This window comes from Euphorbia lathyris, chromosome 6, assembly GCF_963576675.1.
Source record: "Euphorbia lathyris chromosome 6, ddEupLath1.1, whole genome shotgun sequence".
Taxonomy (NCBI): Eukaryota; Viridiplantae; Streptophyta; class Magnoliopsida; order Malpighiales; family Euphorbiaceae; genus Euphorbia; species Euphorbia lathyris.
This window is the reverse complement of record NC_088915.1, coordinates 50393422-50415287: the sequence shown is the minus strand read 5'-3', so window position 1 is coordinate 50415287 and position 21866 is coordinate 50393422. Positions and strand designations below refer to the sequence as shown.

The following is a 21866-nucleotide window of genomic DNA, read 5'->3' as shown; positions in this document are numbered from 1 at the left end:
CATTTTAAGGGGGTGTTTGGTTCCTCCTTTTCGTGCTCATGTTTGCCTTTTCACTTCAAAATGTAGAGTTTTAGGTGTTTGGTTAGTGACCTTTCTGTTTGTCTTTTACACCTGAAAAGTAGTATTAGGTGTTTGGTTAGTGACCTGACCTCCTGTTTGTTTTTTACACCTGAAAAGAAGTCTTTTACAAAAGCAGAGAATCTCTACTTTTTGGAAAAACAGTTTTTTCCAACAGCAAACAGTAAATAGCAACAGCAAATAGTAGGTAAAACAAACGGGCCCTTAAGGTAAACAGGAGGAGAGAATTGAGCAATAAAAAACCTCTATATTAAAAAAAATATTTAAAATAATTAAAAGGGAGTATTAAAACTGAATAATGTGATAAAATATAAAGTGAAAATATAAAGGCAACGATAAAAAAAATGAAATAAATTTAGAAATAAAAAAAAATTAAAATAAATAAGTACATAACCGAAATAAAAATTACTAAAAAAATAAAATAACGGATAAATAGAATTTTATGAAATATCAAAGGAATAAGGTAGAAAGGAGGGTTGTATAATGAAATTAAAAGAATTTGGAGTAAAAAGAAAATTGTATTTAAAAGATAAGGTAGAAAGGAGGGTTGTATAATGAAATTAAAAGAATTTGGAGTAAAAAGAAAATTGTATTAAAAAATCAAACAACAAGGAATAAAACCCTGTTTCAAAAGTAAACGGGTATCAGCAGTCAACGCATTCCAAAAGCACAAAATTTAGGACGGAAATAAAAATAAATGTTGAGAGTGGGATTTGAACCCACGCCCTTTCGGACCAGAACCTTAATCTGGCGCCTTAGACCAACTCGGCCATCTCAACTTTCTTGTACATCATTTATGTCACGTCCGTGACTAAATTTCTAGAATTTATATTTTGATATTAGTATATATGATAATTATTAGGTGTATGATTTTTATTTGGTGTTATAGAAAAAGTTTGGAGTTAATTTGAGGATTTTATGTGGAAATGAAAAGTTTAGAATAATTTTTAAAAGCTTATATAAAGATGGAGGATCAAACGTGATATTTGCCAAGTTTTTCTCAAAAGTTCCAGAGTATAATAAAGATATACTCCATCGTCGTCATCAACATTCATTTCCTTTTCTTTTTCTTTTTCATTTTCATTTTCATCATCAATTTTCTCTAAACCGTTTCTCCACCGTTTCTTTGATTTACGGAGATTCGACCGTCCGAATCACTCGAAATTGGAACCATAGCATCCTTATATATAGATATAAGTCCTAGCCGAAGAGTTTTTGAGTTTCGGCAGTGTTTGGAGGAAAATGTCTTAGACAGAGTTTAGAGGCGAATTGAACGGATTTGTGGTCTTTAATTAGTGACCAATGTAAGTAACTATCAACTATATTTTGAATTTTATGTATACATATATATATATAATCAAGGAAGTTTCAGAAATTGATATTTTAGGGTTATGCAGGAATTTTGTAAAATTGGGGTTTTCCTGATTTTGCTTTTTATTGTGAAATTACGGTTCAAATGAAACTATTGATTATGCTTCTATATGGATTTCATATTTTATATGATTATATTGATTTAAGGCTTGATTTGATTGATTTACATATATACGTATATGTTTTTGGTTTCAATATATATCTATATTTGAACAAAATGAAGTTGATGATTTCTTACGAATTGTTTTTGGATTAAGAAATCTGTTGCGGTTATTATTATTATTATTTTGGATTGAAGTCCACATATGATTTTTATGATACAAAATGGCTAATTGAAGCCAAATGATTTTGGTTAAGAACTAGTTTGGCATTTGATTGTTGGATATTTGAGCACGTTATGATTTTATGATTTTATATCCATCGAGAGCTATCCGGATCGGTGGTTCCATATTTGAAGACCATGTTCAGTGAGGGACATGGCCTGTGTACACAGTTTGAAGACCTATTGGGTATGGCAAAGAAGTGTTGGGTAAGACCATATGGGATAGGCAATGTTAAGAGACGTCTCGATTATATATGTGGTTATGGATTGATACTTAAGGGGAGAAACTCGAGGATGGATACAATGTTTTAAGTTCATTTGGATTATGTTTTACGTTATGATTGATTTTGATATAAGGTTTTACGTTTAATTGATTACGATTTGGTTTAATAAAACGCTTATTTGATTATAATATTTTATAAGGTTTTGAACTCAAGAATCGATACAAGATTTTATATTTTTGGTTTTTGGTTTACTACTTTGACTATATTATGAACTTTGGTTTTGAATATATTTTATAAGGTTTTAATTAAATCCCTTTTTAAAGGTATATATGTAGCTATGATCAGTAAGTTGGTTTTTATAGCTGATAGTTTCTTACTGAGATTTTTGTCTCACCTCTTTAAATGTTTTAATGTTTTTAGGTGATAAAGTACAGAATATAGAGAAGGTTACTGACCAATTAGCCGAGGTTGGAGACTCCTAAGTGTTGATTATGATCTTTCTATTTCACGCCCGATGCCAATTGAGGTCGTTTAGGGTCGGGTGTGACAGTTTGGTATCAGAGCTCTAGATTAAATTCTTCGGACCTAAGGTTGATAGTAATTGGAGCATATGAATATTTGGTGATAACTAAGAAATAATCGATAGTAATTGAGGAATATTGATTTTGGTGATAGCTAAGAAATAATTTGAAATTTGTCGAGGATTGAGTAACTAGCTAATGAGGGGTCGAAATGAGATTTGATGGTTAGTAAAATATTGGGTGTATGAACATCTAGAGATAATAGAGAATTGTTTATATAGGTGTTGCGGGAGAATCAGATCCGTATCTTAATCTTATGATGCATTTTTCGACTAGATATAGGCCGAATCTGTCATGAAGTCCTAAATGAAAGTTTTTTTATTATTATCTTACGTTTCCAAGGGTTTTTGAATCACCTTAATCGGACTCCGTATGAAAAAGTTATGCTGGAAACGACATATGTTGGCCATGTTAGCTTGAAACCAGAATTTGGTTTTTGTTTTGATTTTTCTTCTTAGTATGACTTGGAATTGATATTTGAGAGTTTAATAGTTAGCTAAAAAATATACGTATCTCAGATGTGAAGTAAGGTTAGGAGACTTTGAAATGGTATGATGAGTTTTGAAGTTAATATAGATGTGATTAAGAAAGCGAGAATGTGGAGATTTCAATAATTGTTTTGGAGGTTGATTATAAATTGGAGATTATGAAAGGAGTTTAATAAGTTATGAAATCTTAATTGGAATAAATGATATCAGAATTCAAATTGCAGATCTATTGTTGAACTTTATCAGGTTGAAGTTTAGAATTATTGAGAGTTATATAAATGATGTTTCGAGAGATACCGATGTTAGTGAACAATGAGAAGTAAAGTTGGAGAATATATTAGAGTTCACGATTTAATGATTAAATATGAAAATTTGGTAAGCTTAAATAGTGTTTGAGAAAATAATTAAGATATGAATTTTGAGGATAAATTTTGCTGATCTTAAACACAGTTTGAGGTAGGAAATTAAGAGATAAATATGATATAAGAGGATATATATGTTGATAATTGAAAATATAAGTTATTGTTAGTTGAAGTTTGTGTGATTATGGTTTAAGTTTATATAAGGAATATACGGATCAAATTGAGTGTTTATAGGTCAAATAAGAAAATTGAATGATATTATAAAGTTATTGACTTTTATGGGTGTAAAGATATTATTTGGAGTTTGGAGAAGACATAATTGATTGTCGTAATTTAGGTACTCTATATTTCTTGATTATATTGTTTGGAGAAACGATTAAAGTTTATTTGGTTGGATTGATGGTATATATAGTGGTGATTATAAAAAAATAGCAGGTTACCTTAATTGATTTTAAGGAGTTAACTGGAGAATTATAATAGTGATATTGATATTAAAATTTTATGGAAATTAGACTTATTGATAGGAAATTGTATCATCATAATGAGGTTTATATTGGTGATGTTGATATTGAAATTTATGAAATGACTCTTATAAGAGTGATGATGATGTTGATGCTAATGATTGCAGATTATAATATACATAGTTATTGGAGTGAAAAATTATAGATACAATTATTATGATGAAGTAAGATTATATACGGAGGCAAATCATTATTCGAATTATTTGAAGTTTTCAATATCACACATATTAACGGTTCAAAAGTAATATTTTTGAAGTGTATAGAATTTGGAGATAGGTGAAATATATTTGATATATATGCAATTGATGGAATCAATTGAGATCTAACTATATTAAAAGTGAGATTTCGTTCATGTTAGGAAAATGCAAATATAAAGTGTATCATATCATATACAATTGAATATATGATCTTTGAAGTTTTCTTGTGGATTTATCGGTGATGGAATTGACTAGGTTGAAGTTTAGAGTTACTAAGAGTTATATTTAAATGAGTGTTACAAAGATATCGATATTGATAAATCATGGAGTTAATGGAAGGAAACGTTAGAATTTGTGGTCTTATGATGATTATGAGGAATCTTGATAATTTGAAAATGGTTTCGGAAGGAAATTAAGATAGATTAGAGAATATGAATTTCGAGGACGAAATTTCTTAAGGTGGGGAGAATTGTCACGTCCGTGACTAAATTTCTAGAATTTATATTTTGATATTAGTATATATGATAATTATTAGGTGTATGATTTTTATTTGGTGTTATAGAAAAAGTTTGGAGTTAATTTGAGGATTTTATGTGGAAATGAAAAGTTTAGAATAATTTTTAAAAGCTTATATAAAGATGGAGGATCAAACGTGATATTTGCCAAGTTTTTCTCAAAAGTTCCAGAGTATAATAAAGATATACTCCATCGTCGTGATCAACATTCATTTCCTTTTCTTTTTCTTTTTCATTTTCATTTTCATCATCAATTTTCTCTAAACCGTTTCTCCACCGTTTCTTTGATTTACGAAGATTCGACCGTCCGAATCACTCGAAATTGGAACCATAGCATCCTTATATATAGATATAAGTCCTAACCGAAGAGTTTTTGAGTTTCGGCAGTGTTTGGAGGAAAATGTCTTAGACAGAATTTAGAGGCGAATTGAACGGATTTGTGGTCTTTAATTAGTGACCAAGGTAAGTAACTATCAACTATATTTTGAATTTTATGTATACATATATATATATATAATCAAGGAAGTTTCAGAAATTGATATTTTAGGGTTATGCAAGAATTTTGTAAAATTGGGGTTTTCCTGATTTTGCTTTTTATTGTGAAATTACGGTTCAAATGAAACTATTGATTATGCTTCTATATGGATTTCATATTTTATATGATTATATTGATTTAAGGCTTGATTTGATTGATTTACATATATACGTATATGTTTTTGGTTTCAATATATATCTATATTTGAACAAAATGAAGTTGATGATTTCTTACGAATTATTTTTGGATTAAGAAATCTGTTGCGGTTATTATTATTATTATTTTGGATTGAAGTCCACATATGATTTTTATGATACAAAATGGCTAATTGAAGCCAAATGATTTTGGTTAAGAACTAGTTTGGCATTTGATTGTTGGATATTTGAGCACGTTATGATTTTATGATTTTATATCCATCGAGAGCTATCCGGATCGGTGGTTCCATATTTGAAGACCATGTTCAGTGAGGGACATGGCCTGTGTACACGGTTTGAAGACCTATTGGGTATGGCAAAGAAGTGTTGGGTAAGACCATATGGGATAGGCAATGTTAAGAGACGTCTCGATTATATATGTGGTTATGGATTGATACTTAAGGGGAGAAACTCGAGGATGGATACAATGTTTTAAGTTCATTTGGATTATGTTTTACGTTATGATTGATTTTGATATAAGGTTTTACGTTTAATTGATTACGATTTGGTTTAATAAAACGCTTATTTGATTATAATATTTTATAAGGTTTTGAACTCAAGAATCGATACAAGATTTTATATTTTTGGTTTTTGGTTTACTACTTTGACTATATTATGAACTTTGGTTTTGAATATATTTTATAAGGTTTTAATTAAATCCCTTTTTAAAGGTATATATGTAGCTATGATCAGTAAGTTGGTTTTTATAGTTGATAGTTTCTTACTGAGATTTTTGTCTCACCTCTTTAAATGTTTTAATGTTTTTAGGTGATAAAGTACAGGATATAGAGAAGGTTACTGACCAATTAGCCGAGGTTGGAGACTCCTAAGTGTTGATTATGATCTTTCTATTTCACGCCCGATGCCGATTGAGGTCGTTTAGGGTCGGGTGTGACAATTTACCCTTTTTTCTTATTTATCCCTTTATGTATACAGATACTATATTAATGATCTTCTAAAACAGTCAGTTCTCTCTTTTCGGGCTGTAATCGAGCCGAGCCTAGCTTTGACCTGTTCAAGCTCGGCTCGCTATAAAATTAACGAGCTCGAGCCCGAACCGAGCTTGCTATAAAATTAACGAGCCGAGCTTCGAGCCCAAAATCCTCTTTTGGACTTGGTTCATTAAGAAAATTATCTAACCATGAATTGTTTGTGAGTAAATTGTTAATTATATTTGTGAAATTTGATCGCAAATAACTCTTTAATTGTGTACATAAACAAGCTCACAAGCAAAGTTCGTGAATAAATAAACAAGATGCTTACAAATAGTTCGTCTATTACTCATTTATTATGTTTGTGAACAAACTCATCTAATAGCAAATGAAATAATTTTAAGTTTAGATATTTGTGAACTAACACAAAACTATATAGTTTTCTACAAAACTAAAATTTGTTCATAAATGTCTCGATTAAGTTTTCTACAAAACTAAAATTTGTTCATAAATGTTCTAATCGAGCCTGCTCGCGAGCTTTCGAGTCGAGCTTCTGCCTGCTCAAGCTTGGCTCGTTTACGAACCGAGCCAGTAAATCGTGTTCACGGACGGCTCGTTTACAAGTCGAGCCGAGCTTTTATCGAGCCGACCACCGAACCGTTCATGAGCGGCTCTGTTCATTTACAGCCCTACTTTTCGCCTAACATAAAGCCATTTTTTTTTCTTTTTCTTTTTCTTTTTCATTAGAAAAAATCTTTTTAAAGGAAAAAGAGATAAACGGTACAAAACAATTTTGTAATGCCAATGTCTGCATATATTGAATCGAAGCAACTTTTGGAAAATTGGATTGAGTGCTTAAATGTTTCTAAGTGGTTTAAACTATTTTGAGCTTCAAATATATAAAAAAAAAAAAAAAAAATTAATTCAAATATATAAAAATCTTTAATTGAAGGGTAATTAATTTATTAGTTCCTATATTTTGATAAAACACACTGTTTAGTCCCTGTATTTTCAAAAACACATAGTAAGGTCTCTAACCTTTTTTCCAGTAAACTGTTTAGTCCTTCCGTCTGTTTGTTAAATTTTTTACCGTTTATGATTTCGGAAATAACTAAATTACCCTTTACTATTTACCTTCAAACTTTGGAAGAGGAAATCCAATTTAGAAGAAGAAGCTATTTGTATGGAGAACAAGAAAAAGAAAAGACATAATGCTTATGAATTTGAACGATTAAGAAGAAAATCAAGAAAAATAACACTCAAAGTTGATTTCAGATGTATTGGAGTTTAAAGAAAAGGAAAAGAAGAACTCAAATCCAAATTGACTAACAAAATCTTCACGAGAGTCTAACGGAAGAGACTAAACAGTTCACCGAGAAAAACGTTAGGGACTAAACAGTTCATCGAGAAAAAGGTTGGAGACTTTATCATGTGTTTTTGAAAATACAGGGACTAAACAATATGTTTTGTCAAAATATAGGGACTAATAAATTAAGTGATTTACTATACCTAGCCACAAATTCCTACCTCTAGCCTCGGGAATTGACCGAACTACCATTTGCCCGAAAATTGAAAAAAACCAAAACCTCTCAAATACCCTATACACTCTTCGATCAAATCCGGACTCGTTTGTGAACCAAATCATGGATCGTGAAAGAGGTCGTAAAGGGAAAGAGAAAATGGTAAGATTTACGGTTTTATTTCGTTGATTTTCGCTCTATTTTGTGATCTGTGGGGTATTTCAAAAAATCGCCGGAATCGCAGTCGGGCGTATGAAGATCACACCCGACCTGTGGTTCCGGCGTAAGGGAATCACGCCCGACCAGTGGTGTGGGCGTGATAGCCACATGTCCGCACCACTGGTCAGGCGTGATGCTCGAACGCCCGCACCACAGGTCGGGCGTGATGCGCTTACGCCCGAACCACTGGTCGGACGTGATGTTCATACGCCCGACCAGTGGTCTGGGCGTGATTTGCATACGCCCAAGGTTTTTTTTAAAAAAAAATTTACATTATTTACAATTTTATTAATTTAGTGTAATTTTATAATTTTAGTATAATTTTAGTATAACTTTAGTATAATTTTAGTATAATTTTAGCATAATTTATAAGTTTAGTATAATTTACATTATTTAAAATTTTATTAATTTAGTGTAATTTATAATTTTAGTATAATTTTATAACTTTAGTATAATTTAGTATAATTTTATAATTTTATAATTTTAGTATAATTACAATTATTTACAATTTTATTAATTTAGCATAATTTTAGCATAATTTTAGCATAATTTTATAAATTTAGTATAATTTACATTATTTACAATTTTATTAATTTAGTGTAATTTATAATTTATATGTTACCATTTTTTATTAACTAGATGTAATTTTTTGTAGACGGAGCGGCCTACTAGGGGTGGGAAATCCATCACGTCATCTGCTCGTCGTCTAGATATGGACGACGAGGATGATACACCACGCCATACGAGATTGCGTGGTATTGATATATCCGGTCGTAGGCGGAGAGGGGCTGCGACAGACCAGTTGAGGAGGGGACCGATTGTGGAGCAGCCCGATATTGATGGATCGGAGGGGGCGACGGATTTTGGTGACAGAGAGCCTGATAGCGATACTGTGGATGACTACCTGGATGTGGCAGCCCAGGCAGTGCGACAGTCTGCAGTTGCACGTGATCGCGAGGTTGAGGATAGCGATGAGCAACCGACCCCGGGCAGACAGCCGACCCAGCGCGTTGGAGGTCGCTTTGCGAGTACAGGTATTTTTTAGTATAATTTTATAATTTTAGTATAATTTAGTATAATTTAGTATACTTTTATAACTTTAGTATAATTTAGTATAATTTTAGCATAATTTTATAACTTTAGTATAATTTTAGTATAATTTTAGCATAATTTTATAACTTTAGTATAATTTAGTATAATTGTATAATTTTAGTATAATTTTAGTTTTAATATTTTAGTATAATTTTATAACTTTAGTATAATTTAGTATAATTTTCGTATAATTTAGTATAATTTTAGTATTTTATTATAATTTTATAACTTTAGTATAATTTTAGTATTTTAGTATAATTTTATAACTTTATTATAATTTAGTATAATTTTAGTATTTTAGTATAATTGTATAATTTTAGTATAATTTAGTATAATTTTAGTATTTTAGTATAATTTTATAACTTTAGTATAATTTTAGTATTTTAATATAATTTTATAACTTTAGTATAATTTTAATATAATTTAGTATAATTTTAGTATTTTAGTATAACTTTATAATTTTAGTATAATTTTACAACTTTAGTATAATTTTACAACTTTAGTATAATTTTAGTATTTTAGTATAATTTTAGTATAATTTTATAATTTTAGTATATTTTAGTATAATTTTACAACTTTAGTATAATTTTATAACTTTCAGGGACAAGCAAACGTCCCAAAGCTAGTGAGGACGAGAGCTGGCTAGTTAGTGGACCGGTGGATGGTGGCCCCGTTGATGGTTCCGTGATTCCTAGTTTTCTAGGACATGTTGCCTCACGGATGCTGGGAGGAGAGATTCGGTCGTTTCTGACATGCTACAACAGATCAACAGCATGCCGAGATTTGTGTCAGTGGTTTTCTGGTATGTCACCCGAGGTAAGAATAATATAGTTTGTCAACATTTATTGTAATTTGTATTTTTAACTATAAACATCAAAAACATTCAGTAATTGTATAAATTGTATATGTGTCATTTTACAGCTGAAGGAGATGATCGAGAAGACTGGTTTGTCTCACCTTCCACATATCAAGTTTAAGAACCTCGACACTCCGTTGTTGACTGCGTTCGTGGAGCGGTGGCAGCCCGATACGAACTCCTTCCACATGTCGTTCGGGGAGATGACTATCCAGCTGCATGATGTGTGGCAGATTCTTCGGATCCCGATCGACGGTCTGATGGTGTCCGAGTCTCCCACTATTGACGGGCTTTATGCCATGTGCATGATGATGTTTGGGGTGGATCGGGATCAGCTTCTGTTGCCGGGCCGACATTTATGGGGTGGTGGAGGTGTATTTGTTCAGGCTGTACACAAGCTTGTCATCCAGGGTAGGGATGACGCTACTCGGGCCACAGCGTGGATGTGGCTTATGCTTGGATCCACTCTGTTTGTTGACAAGAGTGGAGATAGGATTAGGCTGGCCCATCTTGCTGAGGTTTACGGTGGTGTCAGCGGGGCATCTGAACTTTCATGGGGGTCTGCTACACTTGCCATGTTGTACCGGCAGCTGGGAATAGCGAGCAGAGGATACTGTTCAGGTATATGCGGATGTTTGACCCTACTGCATGCATGGATATACGAGTATTTTCCGGTGTTCCGGCCGCGTAGAGGAGCTCACTTGATCCCAGCTGACCATGCCCGTGCACTGAGATGGGAGGTCGGGGTACCAGGCAAGACGACGGCCCAACTAGATACCATACGCGGGCAGCTGGACCGTATGACGGCAGTAGAGGTATTTTATAAAATTTTAGAATTAATTTAAGTATTATTTATAGTATATTATTATTTTTTATTGAGTATTTTTTTTTCAGGTGACGTGGTTGCCTTATGGTCCTATCCCCGATGATGATCGGCTTCGAGTGTCCTACGCCGGTTGGATACGGTGTAGAGACATCATCGAGCCGTATATGTCCGATCGAGCGCTGCGACAGGTCGGATATGCGCAGCCTATCTCAGCTGAGCGTATTAGACCTGATAAAGCAGTACGACCATGGAGATCTTTAGCGTATAAGCTCACGCATTCCTTAGTCACAGTTGAGGATACCTGGCGGAGATTTCCATCGGCTCGGGGCATTGATCGGAGGAGATGCCGACCAGTTGGATACGATCCCACTGCCTGTGATCCTGCTTATATGGACTAGTATATGCGATATTCGAATCCTCATCTCCTTCATGCACCACAGGCTGGACCGATACAGCATGCTCGCGCCAACAGCGAATTTGTAAGTTTATTATTATTTAATATTATTATTTAGTATTAGTTTATATGTGTTTATTTTTTAATATTTATTTATTAATTTTTTTTGCAGTGGGTTAGCTGGTTGTGGCGTGTCACCCAACTAGCGGCTACCCACCGATCTGACGAGGATGCTCCACGCATTAAGAGGGAGATGGATGAGTTTATGGATGCGTGACGTCGGGCGAACTAGATTATTTTTGTAGAACTTCATACATTTTAACACTTTTGATATTATATTTACTCTTTTATGTTTATAAATTTTTATGTTTATTAATTTTTATTTTAATGTTTATGTTTTTAAATTTTATTTGTTAAAGGGTAATACGAGTTAAAATGCCGTAATTTTATTTCTAAACGGATAATTCGAGTTACCACAATTATGAATTTTTGTGATTTATTCATGCGGGCGTGAGGTAATCACGCCTCACCACAAGGTGAGGCATGAGGCTATCATGCCTCACCACAAGGTGAGGAGGTGTGATAGCCTCACGCCCGCGTGCCGGGAGAGGTTTTTTCCCCCAATTTCCCACCTCAAAGCCTGAAAGAGTACTTTCGTCCTTTCACGGGACTAGAGGTGGGAAATTGGAGCTGGTTTTAACAACACTTAATTGAAAGATCATTCATTTAAATAGACTCAGCTAATCGAATAAAGTATTAAAAAAATTACATTAGAGTAAGTAAAACAACATTTTTCATTCTTCTACTTGGCCAAATTTTAACCATTTACTTTTGTATTTCCTCAATGGTTGGACAATCTATTTGCTCAACAAATAGCTCCCTGGTCAGTGGCTCATCTCTTATTGCAGTTGCGGTAAGTGCGTCAGCCTCCTCGTTTTCCTCTCGAGGAACCAGTATGAGTCTGGGCTCGATTTCTCTTTCTTTGAGTTTTCTAACAAGTCTTTTTTCTTTCTCCATGTACTTGACCATGACTGAGTTCTTGGTTTTGTATGATCTATCCATGTGACCGATTACCAACTTTGAGACACTATACGTTGTCAGGAGCCTCGTACCACTGTGAGCGCCATCATCAGCTATGGGAATTTCCACTACTAGAAAATACATATTTATTGACGAAATCTTCCGTCGTAAACTGGTTTACTAGCGGAATATTGACCGGAAGAAAACCGTTGATAAAAAACTCATGTCAAAAAACTGTGTTGACGGTTGTCTAACGGAATAGTCTAACAGTTGTTTGACCAAAAGTTTCGTTAATACATTCTGATGTTCTGTTCGGCGTTTTTATCCGTCGTGGGTAAAAAGATTACTGTGCGCTGAGAGTGCGAGGATTGATCGTCTGCCTGCGCCATTGATTTCTCGTCAGCGTGGCTGTCATCCGTCGCCCTCTAACCCAGGGGGTCCCTTGTTCATGGACCCTGAGAGGCCTCGGAGTTGCATATTCGTGGAGTTTTATCGACGAGGGCTGCTAAGGTGCATACCTATAGATGCGATCATGAAGTTACCCATGAAGGAAAAGTGTGCTTGTATCATTGATAAAATGATCATTTGACCGATGAGTGTCATGACTGATCCGAGATGCATCAACTTCTAATGGATGATGGTGTGATTCTAAATCCTGGTGATGTTTGAGTGAGGTGTTGTTTGCTAAAACATGTGTTTGTACAGCAATAGTGACTCGTATCTTTTTTATCTTTTGAATGTTGATGCATCTGTAGGTATGCATCAACTTCTATCTGATGTTGCCTTCCATGTAAACCAAAAAAAAAACTTCTATCTGATGTAATGGATCCGTTAATGGGCCTTTCGATAGAATGTAAGCGCCTTGTCACATGGCTCCTGGTTTTATATGCCGTAAATAGACTGCTGATAGTTGGTTGTTATTTGATCGAAATTTGTGTATAATGATGTGTATTCGAATTGAGATGGGAGCATCTCCTGTTCCAGGCAACAATCCGTGATTGTTGTTTTAAAGATGTAAACATATGTGATTGTTACATGATTGTATCAGTATCTTGATGGTTAAATATAACATGTTAATGTTGGATTTAAAATTAACAATATGAGATTAGTGAAGTTAAAAGGGACAATATGTGATCGTCGAATTTAAATGTAACAATATAGGATTGTTATTGTGGTGACATGAGATTGTCATCTTCGTATAACAATATGTGATTGTTGATATTAAATATAACAATGTGTGATTGTTAGATTTAAGGATGACAATATGAGATTGTGAATAGTCAATGTAACAATATAGGATTATTGCATTCGAGCGTAACAAAGTGAGATTGTTGCCTTTACGTGTGAGTATGCGACTGCTTGTAATGAGTGTAAACTTTCAATTAGTTATATCGTTTCTCTAAAAATGACAATTGTTGCATAGTCGATAAAAATAGGTAGAACATGTGATTATCATCGATAATATTTCCGAAGCGTTTGCACATTCCAGTTGTTGTTTAGTGGTTCGAACTGGGACATCCTCACCGCCCACTCTATTACTCTCCTAGAGACTTGTGGCTTCTGGATAGTCTTTCTTAGATAGAGATTTGTGCACACAATCACTTTATGGGCCTGAAAGTAGGGCCTCAAGTGAGTTGTAGCATGCACTACTGCGAGTAATGCCTTTTCTACCATGGGATATCGTGGTTTTGCCCCTCACAGTATTTTGTTGAGGTAATATATGGGGAAGATTTCTCCCTTTTCTGATCTTACCAGTACCATTGTTATTGCTTCCTCAATGACCGTGAGGTATAAGTCGAAGACGTCCCTTTTTTTTTTTTGTTGAGCAAATGTGGATCCAACAAAAGATGTTTTATGCCTTCAAAAGCTTCCTGGCATTTGTCATCCCATTTGATCGGATGCTCTTTAGGAGCTTGGAAAAAGGTAAGCATCTTTGGACCGAGCAAGCTATAAATCTTCTTAGCATAATGAGTTCTCATTTAGCCTTTGTACCTCGTGGAGTGCGTTTGGGGGCTCCATTTCCATTACGGTGGCCACCTTGTCTAAGTTAGACTATATCCCTTTTCCTTAACAACACAAATCCCAAAAACTTTGTTGACCTCATTCTAAAAATGCACTTTTCTAGATTAAGCCTTATCTCTATTGCTTTCCACGTAATCTACAGGGCAGTTGCAATCATCATACCTGACGAAACTTTAACCTATAAACAACAATTCCTCAAAGTTGCGAGGAGGGTCGGTGTAGCATTTTTCCATAGGGGTTCATAGTTGGTACCCTTAGCTAGGGCATCAGTGGTGACTTCTAAGTTGAGTGTTTTCACATAGGATGACATTTTATGGGATATGGTTAGATAGTCATGCAGAGGTCCAATACTCCTTTGGTAGATGTCATGCAAGTCAATGCTCATTATCTTGGCTCTCATAGCCCCAACAAATCGGGCTACAAATAAGTGTTTCAAGTGCTTAAATGTGTTGATTGATCCTCTTGGTAATTTCATGTACCACGCATGTGTTGTTCCTACCAATTTAGTAGGGAATATCTTAACATAATTGTGTTATCCTAGATGTACAAGTTCATCATACTCATGAAGGCAACACAATGCTCATTAGAGTCTTCCAATCCGGTGTAGTGAGGTAGCCTATGTGTCTTCCAATGGTGTGGGGGGGGGGGGGGGGGGGGGGTGGTGTTTATTACTTTTGAGCCAAAGGAAAATGGAAAGGTATTTTATAGCTTACCATACCTTCGAGAACTCTTTTATCAAGGAACCTTTGAAAATAGTACATCCCAAGATTTATATGTTGCTAGCGGACTCGCTTGCTACATCACAATTCTTAAAGGCTCTACTAATAGGAGTTACCTTTGGGTTATGTCCATCGCTCGTCATACTTTGCTCATTGTTAGCATTGTTGGCGTGCCACAATGAGGGGTTACCGCCTTGCATGGTCGGTGTAGGAGACCACGCCCTTATGAGTTACTCTCATATTTGGTGGTTATTGTGCTGCAATTATAGTTAAGCCTTCCTCAGCTCGTTGCAGGAATTTTGCAACTTTTGTAGTACCGTTGCGAAAGTCCCAATAGAATCAGTGTTCAGGATGGATGGATAGAATCTTCATCATGGTTGTTAGCCTCGTTATCATCGGAAGGCATAGACCCTCCTTCTCTAGCTGGCAAGAAGTCATCAAGGCCAAAGCCTCCTTCAAGATGCTTACTAAAGTCTTGTTGAGAACTCTAGATTGTTGCTCCCGTCATAAAAGACGAGGACCTTTTGCAAGATAAGTTGCTCAATTGGTCAAATTTAGAAAATAAACTAAAAATTATCTAAATAGTTATCCACGCTTACTGCACCAAATATGGATCTCACCCAAGAACTCGATCGCTGACTCTATCTTCAAAGGTTAACATGAGCTAGGATAGAATCTGTCCTCGGAGATTGACATGCATTAAAGTAGAATCTGGCCTAAAGAGAAACAACAATAACTTTTTTTATAAAAGGTTTGTAAGGGGTAAAGTTACGTTGTAATCCCTGTATAAACGGTGTTTGTAGATCCATATAGGGAGAGAAGGCTTTTTGCATCCCTTAAAGGGATGGACCCTCAAGAGAGGGTCAGGTCCATTAGAGTTGTCTTTATCTGCAACATATATTATATGCTGTCAAGTTTTTAACGTTGGAAACGAAAGTCGTTTTAAATATCTCAACAAATTATGGGGCATTTGTCTATTGGAAGAAACTTCATTCAAAGATTTGAAACCGCTTTAAAAAAATCAAGCAGAGCAGAATCATCAACCTGGAAAAAAGAAAGTTAACAAAATACAACTTAGAACTAGTTTAATGTTCATTTTAATATAATAATCTATCTAAGTTTCTAACTAAAATTTCTATATACTTTTTTCCTTCCGAACATGCGTACATTCTCATCATTGCCTTAAGTTCCAACGTATGCTTTTCAAATTTTGTAAAAAGAAATATAAAGTCTTATTTCAATACATCAACCCATCTAGAGCAAAGGAACTCCATTGTGTATGTATGGCAAGCATTTGATGAAACTAGAACAACTCAAGTCTGATTTCCCTACCCATAAATAAAGGTCATACCCTCCTACCTACCAACAATTTCCTCCATCTCTTCTCCAGACAAAACTGATGCCTCACCTCTAAAATTCGCATTTTCCATCTGCTTATGCACCTGAACAACAGAGGAACCATTTCACAGATCACTAAACTTTTTTTTTACAGTAAGCAATACTGGAATTTGAAGTAGCATATTTTAGTTCTAATGTGTATTCTACATATACAGACAAGCATGCACCTTTTCAAGAATTACAGCTTGGTCGTCCAAATGAAATTTACGCATGTGCTTTAGCATCCCTAATTGCTGCAATTCAAATAGAAACAATTTTTGGAAACCTCTTCCAACTAAATTCATACCAAAATGTGGCTAGGCTAAGCTAGGCACTACCTGTTCCTTTATTTTTTGTTGATTTTGCATTTTTTCTGCAAACTCGTCTGCTCCAAGCTCAGCTTCATCGCAGGCTATCTCCTCACTGTTGTTTGATAGAATAGCCATCCATTTTACAGCACTGAATTAGAATAACTATTCTAAGAATGAGATTTCACTTACATCAGTAAATGACCATCAGGAATAAAAAAAAAACTATTGGTACAAATGTAAGCTCATACCAAAATGTCTAGATTAATCTCAGGGAAGACAGCCAAAATCATTGATATGGAAAACTAGAAAACCCAAACATTCCTTCCCCAAAAGCAGAGACCAAACAACTACCAGGTTGTTGAGGACACGCCTGAAGAAAAGATGAGTTTCTCTAAGTGTAACACTCAAACCACTAATGTAATATGAGGGGTAGAGTTGAAATGGAACCAACTGATTGACTACCCTGTTTTTCCTTTGCATTACCTTAATAGTAGCATTTGATAAGGGTCACACATTCAACACATGAGTAATTCAATATTTAATATAATCTCATGACTCATTAGTTTGAAAGAGGCGTAGAAAAGATAGAAAAGGAAGGGTCGAGTCAACTGGGTCTTAGAGATAAACGGCGCGCCTAAGCGGCACAAGGCGCACTAAAAGAATAAAATTATATAGAACCACCATAAATGGAAATTATATAGAACCGCCATAAATGGAAATTATAATATTTAAAAAGATAAGAAATTGTAAACTTTAAAATCAGATGCTTTAAATAAAAATCATGTTAACATTCTTTTATCATAGTTCTAACCTGCAATAAACCTTATATTCAAAAGTTAAAGTGTTTAACTAAATAGTAAATCCTAAGTTGACAGTCAATCGGATTGAAAGTGAAAGCCGCCAAAAACCAGCAGAACGCTCTCGAAACAATTCACTTGAGTGGGACAGGGGAGAGTGGAATTTCGTGTCTAGGGGTAATAGCTAATTCTTATCAAAAGTCTCCAACTTCAAGTTCTGCCCTTGTTTGCTTCTTTTTCTTTGGTATTTTACTGTTGTTGTGTGCTTCTTCTTTCCCTTTGTTTCCAATTATGCATCTCTCTCTATTTTTTTGTGCAATTGTTCAAAGTCTGTCTGCTTTCCTTTGTTTTTGGTTATATTTGGACACTAAATGTGTCTAATCCAAAGGTGGAGATTGAACATGTGGATAAATAATATAAAACATATGACAGAAAAGGCACGCCATGGCTCTGATAACCCTGCCTAGGCACGCCTTGGCATTGCCAGACCAACGTCACCCGCCTTAGGGGTGCTAAGGCACACAGCCTTGAGACTTGTGCGCCATGCCTCGCCATTAACAACTATGTAGCTTAGCTTGGTATCAAATTTCACCCTATATTCTCATTTAGTCGTCTATCATATAACCTAGATTAGTCTCCTTTCCTATCCCTACTGCAGGATACTTTGGGAACTTCTAAGAGCAAGAAACACTTCCTACTTTAAGCTAAATGCTAAAGTAGGCCTCAAGTTTAAAGCACTCAGCTCTACATGCTGGAGAGAAGAAGACAATAAGATCAAAACTTCATAGAAATTCTCAATAAAACAGTAGGAGCCTGTCAGGCAGTACCTAAAACTGAAAAAGAAGAGTAAATCAAGTGTTTATTGGGAAGTTGGTCAAAGACTAGTGAAGTTCAAAATACTGATGATGTTAGTCAAACCTGAGCTTAGGGATGTGATCATCTACAATTTCATGAGGAAAGAGAAAGGCTTTGCAGCATGGGAGACAACACAATTACAAGATTTATCATCCAAAAAAGGATATGATGAGAGCCATATGAAGATTACTAACATCAGAATACTAGATCAAGGAGACAGAGATCTTACTTCACAATAAATTCATAGAAGCGAATCATCAAATCTCGATCATTCTCATAAACCATATTCACTTTCCCCAGGCATGACATACCAAAACCGGGATCTGCAGTAATGAAAAAGTAGGTTTATTGATGCTATATGAGAATTTCAAGAAATTAGAAAGAGATGACTATCATTTAGGAACAAACCAGCTACACGTAAAACTAAAATTTGAGACTAAATGCACTCGTTGCATTTCATCAACTCCAGATGTGTGGATTACAGGCAAAGAAAGACAAGCACAATGATGAGAAAGCCAAAGCGATATATGTTCTGCAAAACCCAACAACCTCTAAAATCTTATCCCTTATCTTAAATTTCTCCATTCTATTATGAAAGAGCAATACTATCCACTTTTCACCATAATTCTAAGATGAATTGAAATTCAGTGTTCAAAAGTCATATGCCATGCGCAGATTTGCAAACTGCAAGATACATCAGTCACACTATATGGTACTGGTTGAGCATCATGAACTAAAATAGCACAAACGCCACAAGTCCACTTCTTTTTCCACTTAAAACCATTTTAATGCTAGATGAAAAAAACAGATGACTCACCAACCCCCATCTCCAAAAATATGCCTTCCTGGATTGCGGTGGTCACAGCAACAGCCTCCTGTATAACATCATAAGGATATTCACAAATCAAAGGCAAAAAGTAGAAGCAATTATTAAAGCTTAATTTCCACCGACTAACAGCTATCTACTATCATAATAAGCCTGTATGCAACCTCAATGACTAATTTTCAGGCGCGTCTATCATGACAAAATAACATGGGTCACAGACAATTAAACAGCAGCTAAACCAAACTACAGCATTTAACATTCACAAAGAGGAATTGTTACCTGTTTATCATTCACGGCATCCGCAATCCTTTTCTTCACATCTGATTAGGAACAGAACATAGCAACAGCAAGCAAGAAAGGAAAGATAAAGAGAATGCGAGTTTAGGGAAATGTAAATACCAGATTGAGAAGTGAGCTGAGAAAAACGATCGGAGAGATAAATCAACTGTTCTACAGTTAGCATTTCTGAACTTTGATGCTCCTTAGAAGTATCCATTGTTTAAATTTGAAAATGAGGGAATAAGCGCTGTTTTTGAACTAGAATTGAACCTCCTATCCACGCTTTCTAAGAAAAATTGAACCTTTCACTCAAAAGATAAAAAGTGGCTAATGTGATGACACGACGCGATAACCTAAAAAAAAATATCGAAATAACTACATTTTTCTACATTTTTAATTCAACCACAAAAAACGAGACTCTAGTTTCATTTTGTTGCTTAACCCATTTGAACCCATCAATTTGTCAACAAATTTCTCATTGACCCCAATAATAAATAAAAATTTGCTTCTTTCAAGGGATTAACCAATAGTATTTATTACCAAATTGGGAAAAGAGTCTTCTGGCATTACAACATTGGCAAGCTAAATTGACAAAATCTAACTTTTTTGTGAGTTTAACAAATAGTAGTAAAACTGAACAAACAAATGAAAGCCTTGAAAAAAAGAAAAAAATTAGCATATTCTGCAAAAGCAGAAGACAACCTTGTAATCCTACTAGAATACAATAACTACAGGCCTAAAACCATCTAAAAATCTTCATCCATCTTGAACACATGGTTTTCACCATTTCCATTAATGCTCGACATAACAGAAGCCTTCTGATACTCCCCAACTCTCTTTTCAAAGAAATTGGTCTTACCCTGCAGCGATATAAGCTCCATCCAATCAAAAGGGTTACTCACATTGTACATCTTTTCAACCCCAAGCGCTCCCAGCAACCTATCCGCAACGAACTCGATGTACTGACTCATGAGTTCCCCGTTCATCCCCACCAACGCGCAGGGTAGCGCGTCACATACAAATTCCCTCTCGATGTCTACAGCATCACGCACTATCCCCTTCACGCGCTCATCGCTCAGCTTCGTCCTCAACAGACTGTAAAGCAAACAAGCGAAATCGCAATGCAATCCTTCATCACGCGAAATCAATTCGTTTGAGAAAGTTAATCCCGGCATCAATCCTCGCTTTTTCAGCCAGAATATCGCACAGAAGCTACCGGAGAAGAATATCCCCTCCACACAGGCGAAAGCGATTACCCTCTCAGCGAAAGATTCTCCGCCGTCAATCCATCTCAAAGCCCAATTGGCCTTCTTAGCAACACAAGGAATAGTATCGATGGCGTGAAACAAACGATTCTTCTCAGTGGAGTCTTTGATATAAGTCTCCAATAGAAGACTATACATCTCAGAATGAATATTCTCAATGGCGATCTGGAATCCATAGAAAGCCCTTGCTTCAGCAACCTGAACCTCCTTCATGAAACGTCCGGCGAGATTTTCGAGAACAATTCCATCAGAGGCGGCGAAGAAGGCAAGAACATGTTTAACGAAATGTTTCTCATCGGCAGTGAGGGCTTCCCAGTGACGGACATCTTGAGAGAGATCGACCTCCTCTGCAGTCCAAAAGGAAGCCTCAGCCTTCTTGTACATTTCCCATATTTGAGGGTATTCAATTGGAAACATACAGAATCGATCGGAGTTGGGGGCTAGGAGTGGCTCTTCTGGGATGGAAGGCATATTTAAAAAAAATAGAAATGTAATATGTTTCTAGGGTTTGAGAAGGGGGAATGGAAGTAGGTTTAGAGTGAATAGAAATGTGAAATTAAGTGTGGACTATATAGGGAGAGGGAAAGAGGATAAGAAGGGAGGTTTGAATATTGAAATTTGAAGATGAAGACATAGTAGGGCGGGGGATTTGAAAATATTTTTGTGAGAAACTTGCGGGAGACTGAAGTTGAAGAAGGGTAGATTAGGTATTTGAGGGCAAAATAGGAATCGAGAGAGAAAAAAGAGGCGGTGTTAGGGGAGGGGGGAGGGGACCATTAGGTTTGGCGGGACTTTCATAAGCGCGCTCTTTTGGAAATTTGAGAGTGGAAAGAAAACAACAACACACACTTTTATTACGTGACAGCTTTAAACTTCAATCAAACTTCACACGCTTTTCCACCGCTCCACGTGCCTTCTTCTGTTTCACACACATTCTTCAGTAAATTTTACAATTACACTACAAGATTCTTACTCCAACCAATCTTTATCTTCCATTTTTACTTTTTCCTAGAAGATACCCTCGCTGGCTCCGCTTTGGGGTTTTAAGAATTTCTGAAGATTAAGAGTTTATAGTAATAACTAGACAATACAAAACATTAGGACTGAATAAATTACAAAGTGCAGGGATTAATAGTTAATAATAATATAATACAAAAACATTAGGAAC

The 21866-nt window shown here is 35.3% G+C and overlaps 2 protein-coding genes and 1 non-coding gene across 4 annotated transcripts; all 3 read right to left on the bottom strand.

Annotated features, from left to right (window-relative positions):
• Positions 1-776: 776 nt before the first annotated feature.
• TRNAL-AAG (transfer RNA leucine (anticodon AAG)) lies at positions 777-857 on the bottom strand. The gene has a single exon. It is a non-coding gene; the product is annotated as a tRNA-Leu (tRNA).
• A 15246-nt stretch (positions 858-16103) lies between these two features.
• Positions 16104-19831, bottom strand: LOC136232903 (uncharacterized). 2 transcript variants are annotated; one of them, XM_066022380.1, is made up of 7 exons: positions 19554-19831; positions 19434-19474; positions 19146-19203; positions 18558-18651; positions 16704-16824; positions 16554-16619; positions 16104-16430 (listed from the first exon to the last, which is right to left on the bottom strand). In XM_066022380.1, exons 1-7 carry the CDS (start codon positions 19648-19650, stop codon positions 16344-16346), a joined length of 564 nt encoding a protein of 187 aa, XP_065878452.1. In that variant the 5' UTR covers positions 19651-19831; the 3' UTR covers positions 16104-16343. The 2 variants fall into 2 exon arrangements, with proteins under 2 accessions (XP_065878452.1, XP_065878453.1); XM_066022381.1 differs by having other exon boundaries at positions 16704-16788.
• Positions 19832-20020: 189 nt separating this feature from the next.
• On the bottom strand, positions 20021-21446 carry LOC136232902 (ribonucleoside-diphosphate reductase small chain). Its single transcript, XM_066022379.1, has one exon. It carries the CDS (start codon positions 21167-21169, stop codon positions 20180-20182), a length of 990 nt encoding a protein of 329 aa, XP_065878451.1. The 5' UTR covers positions 21170-21446; the 3' UTR covers positions 20021-20179.
• Between the last annotated feature and the right edge of the window lie 420 nt (positions 21447-21866).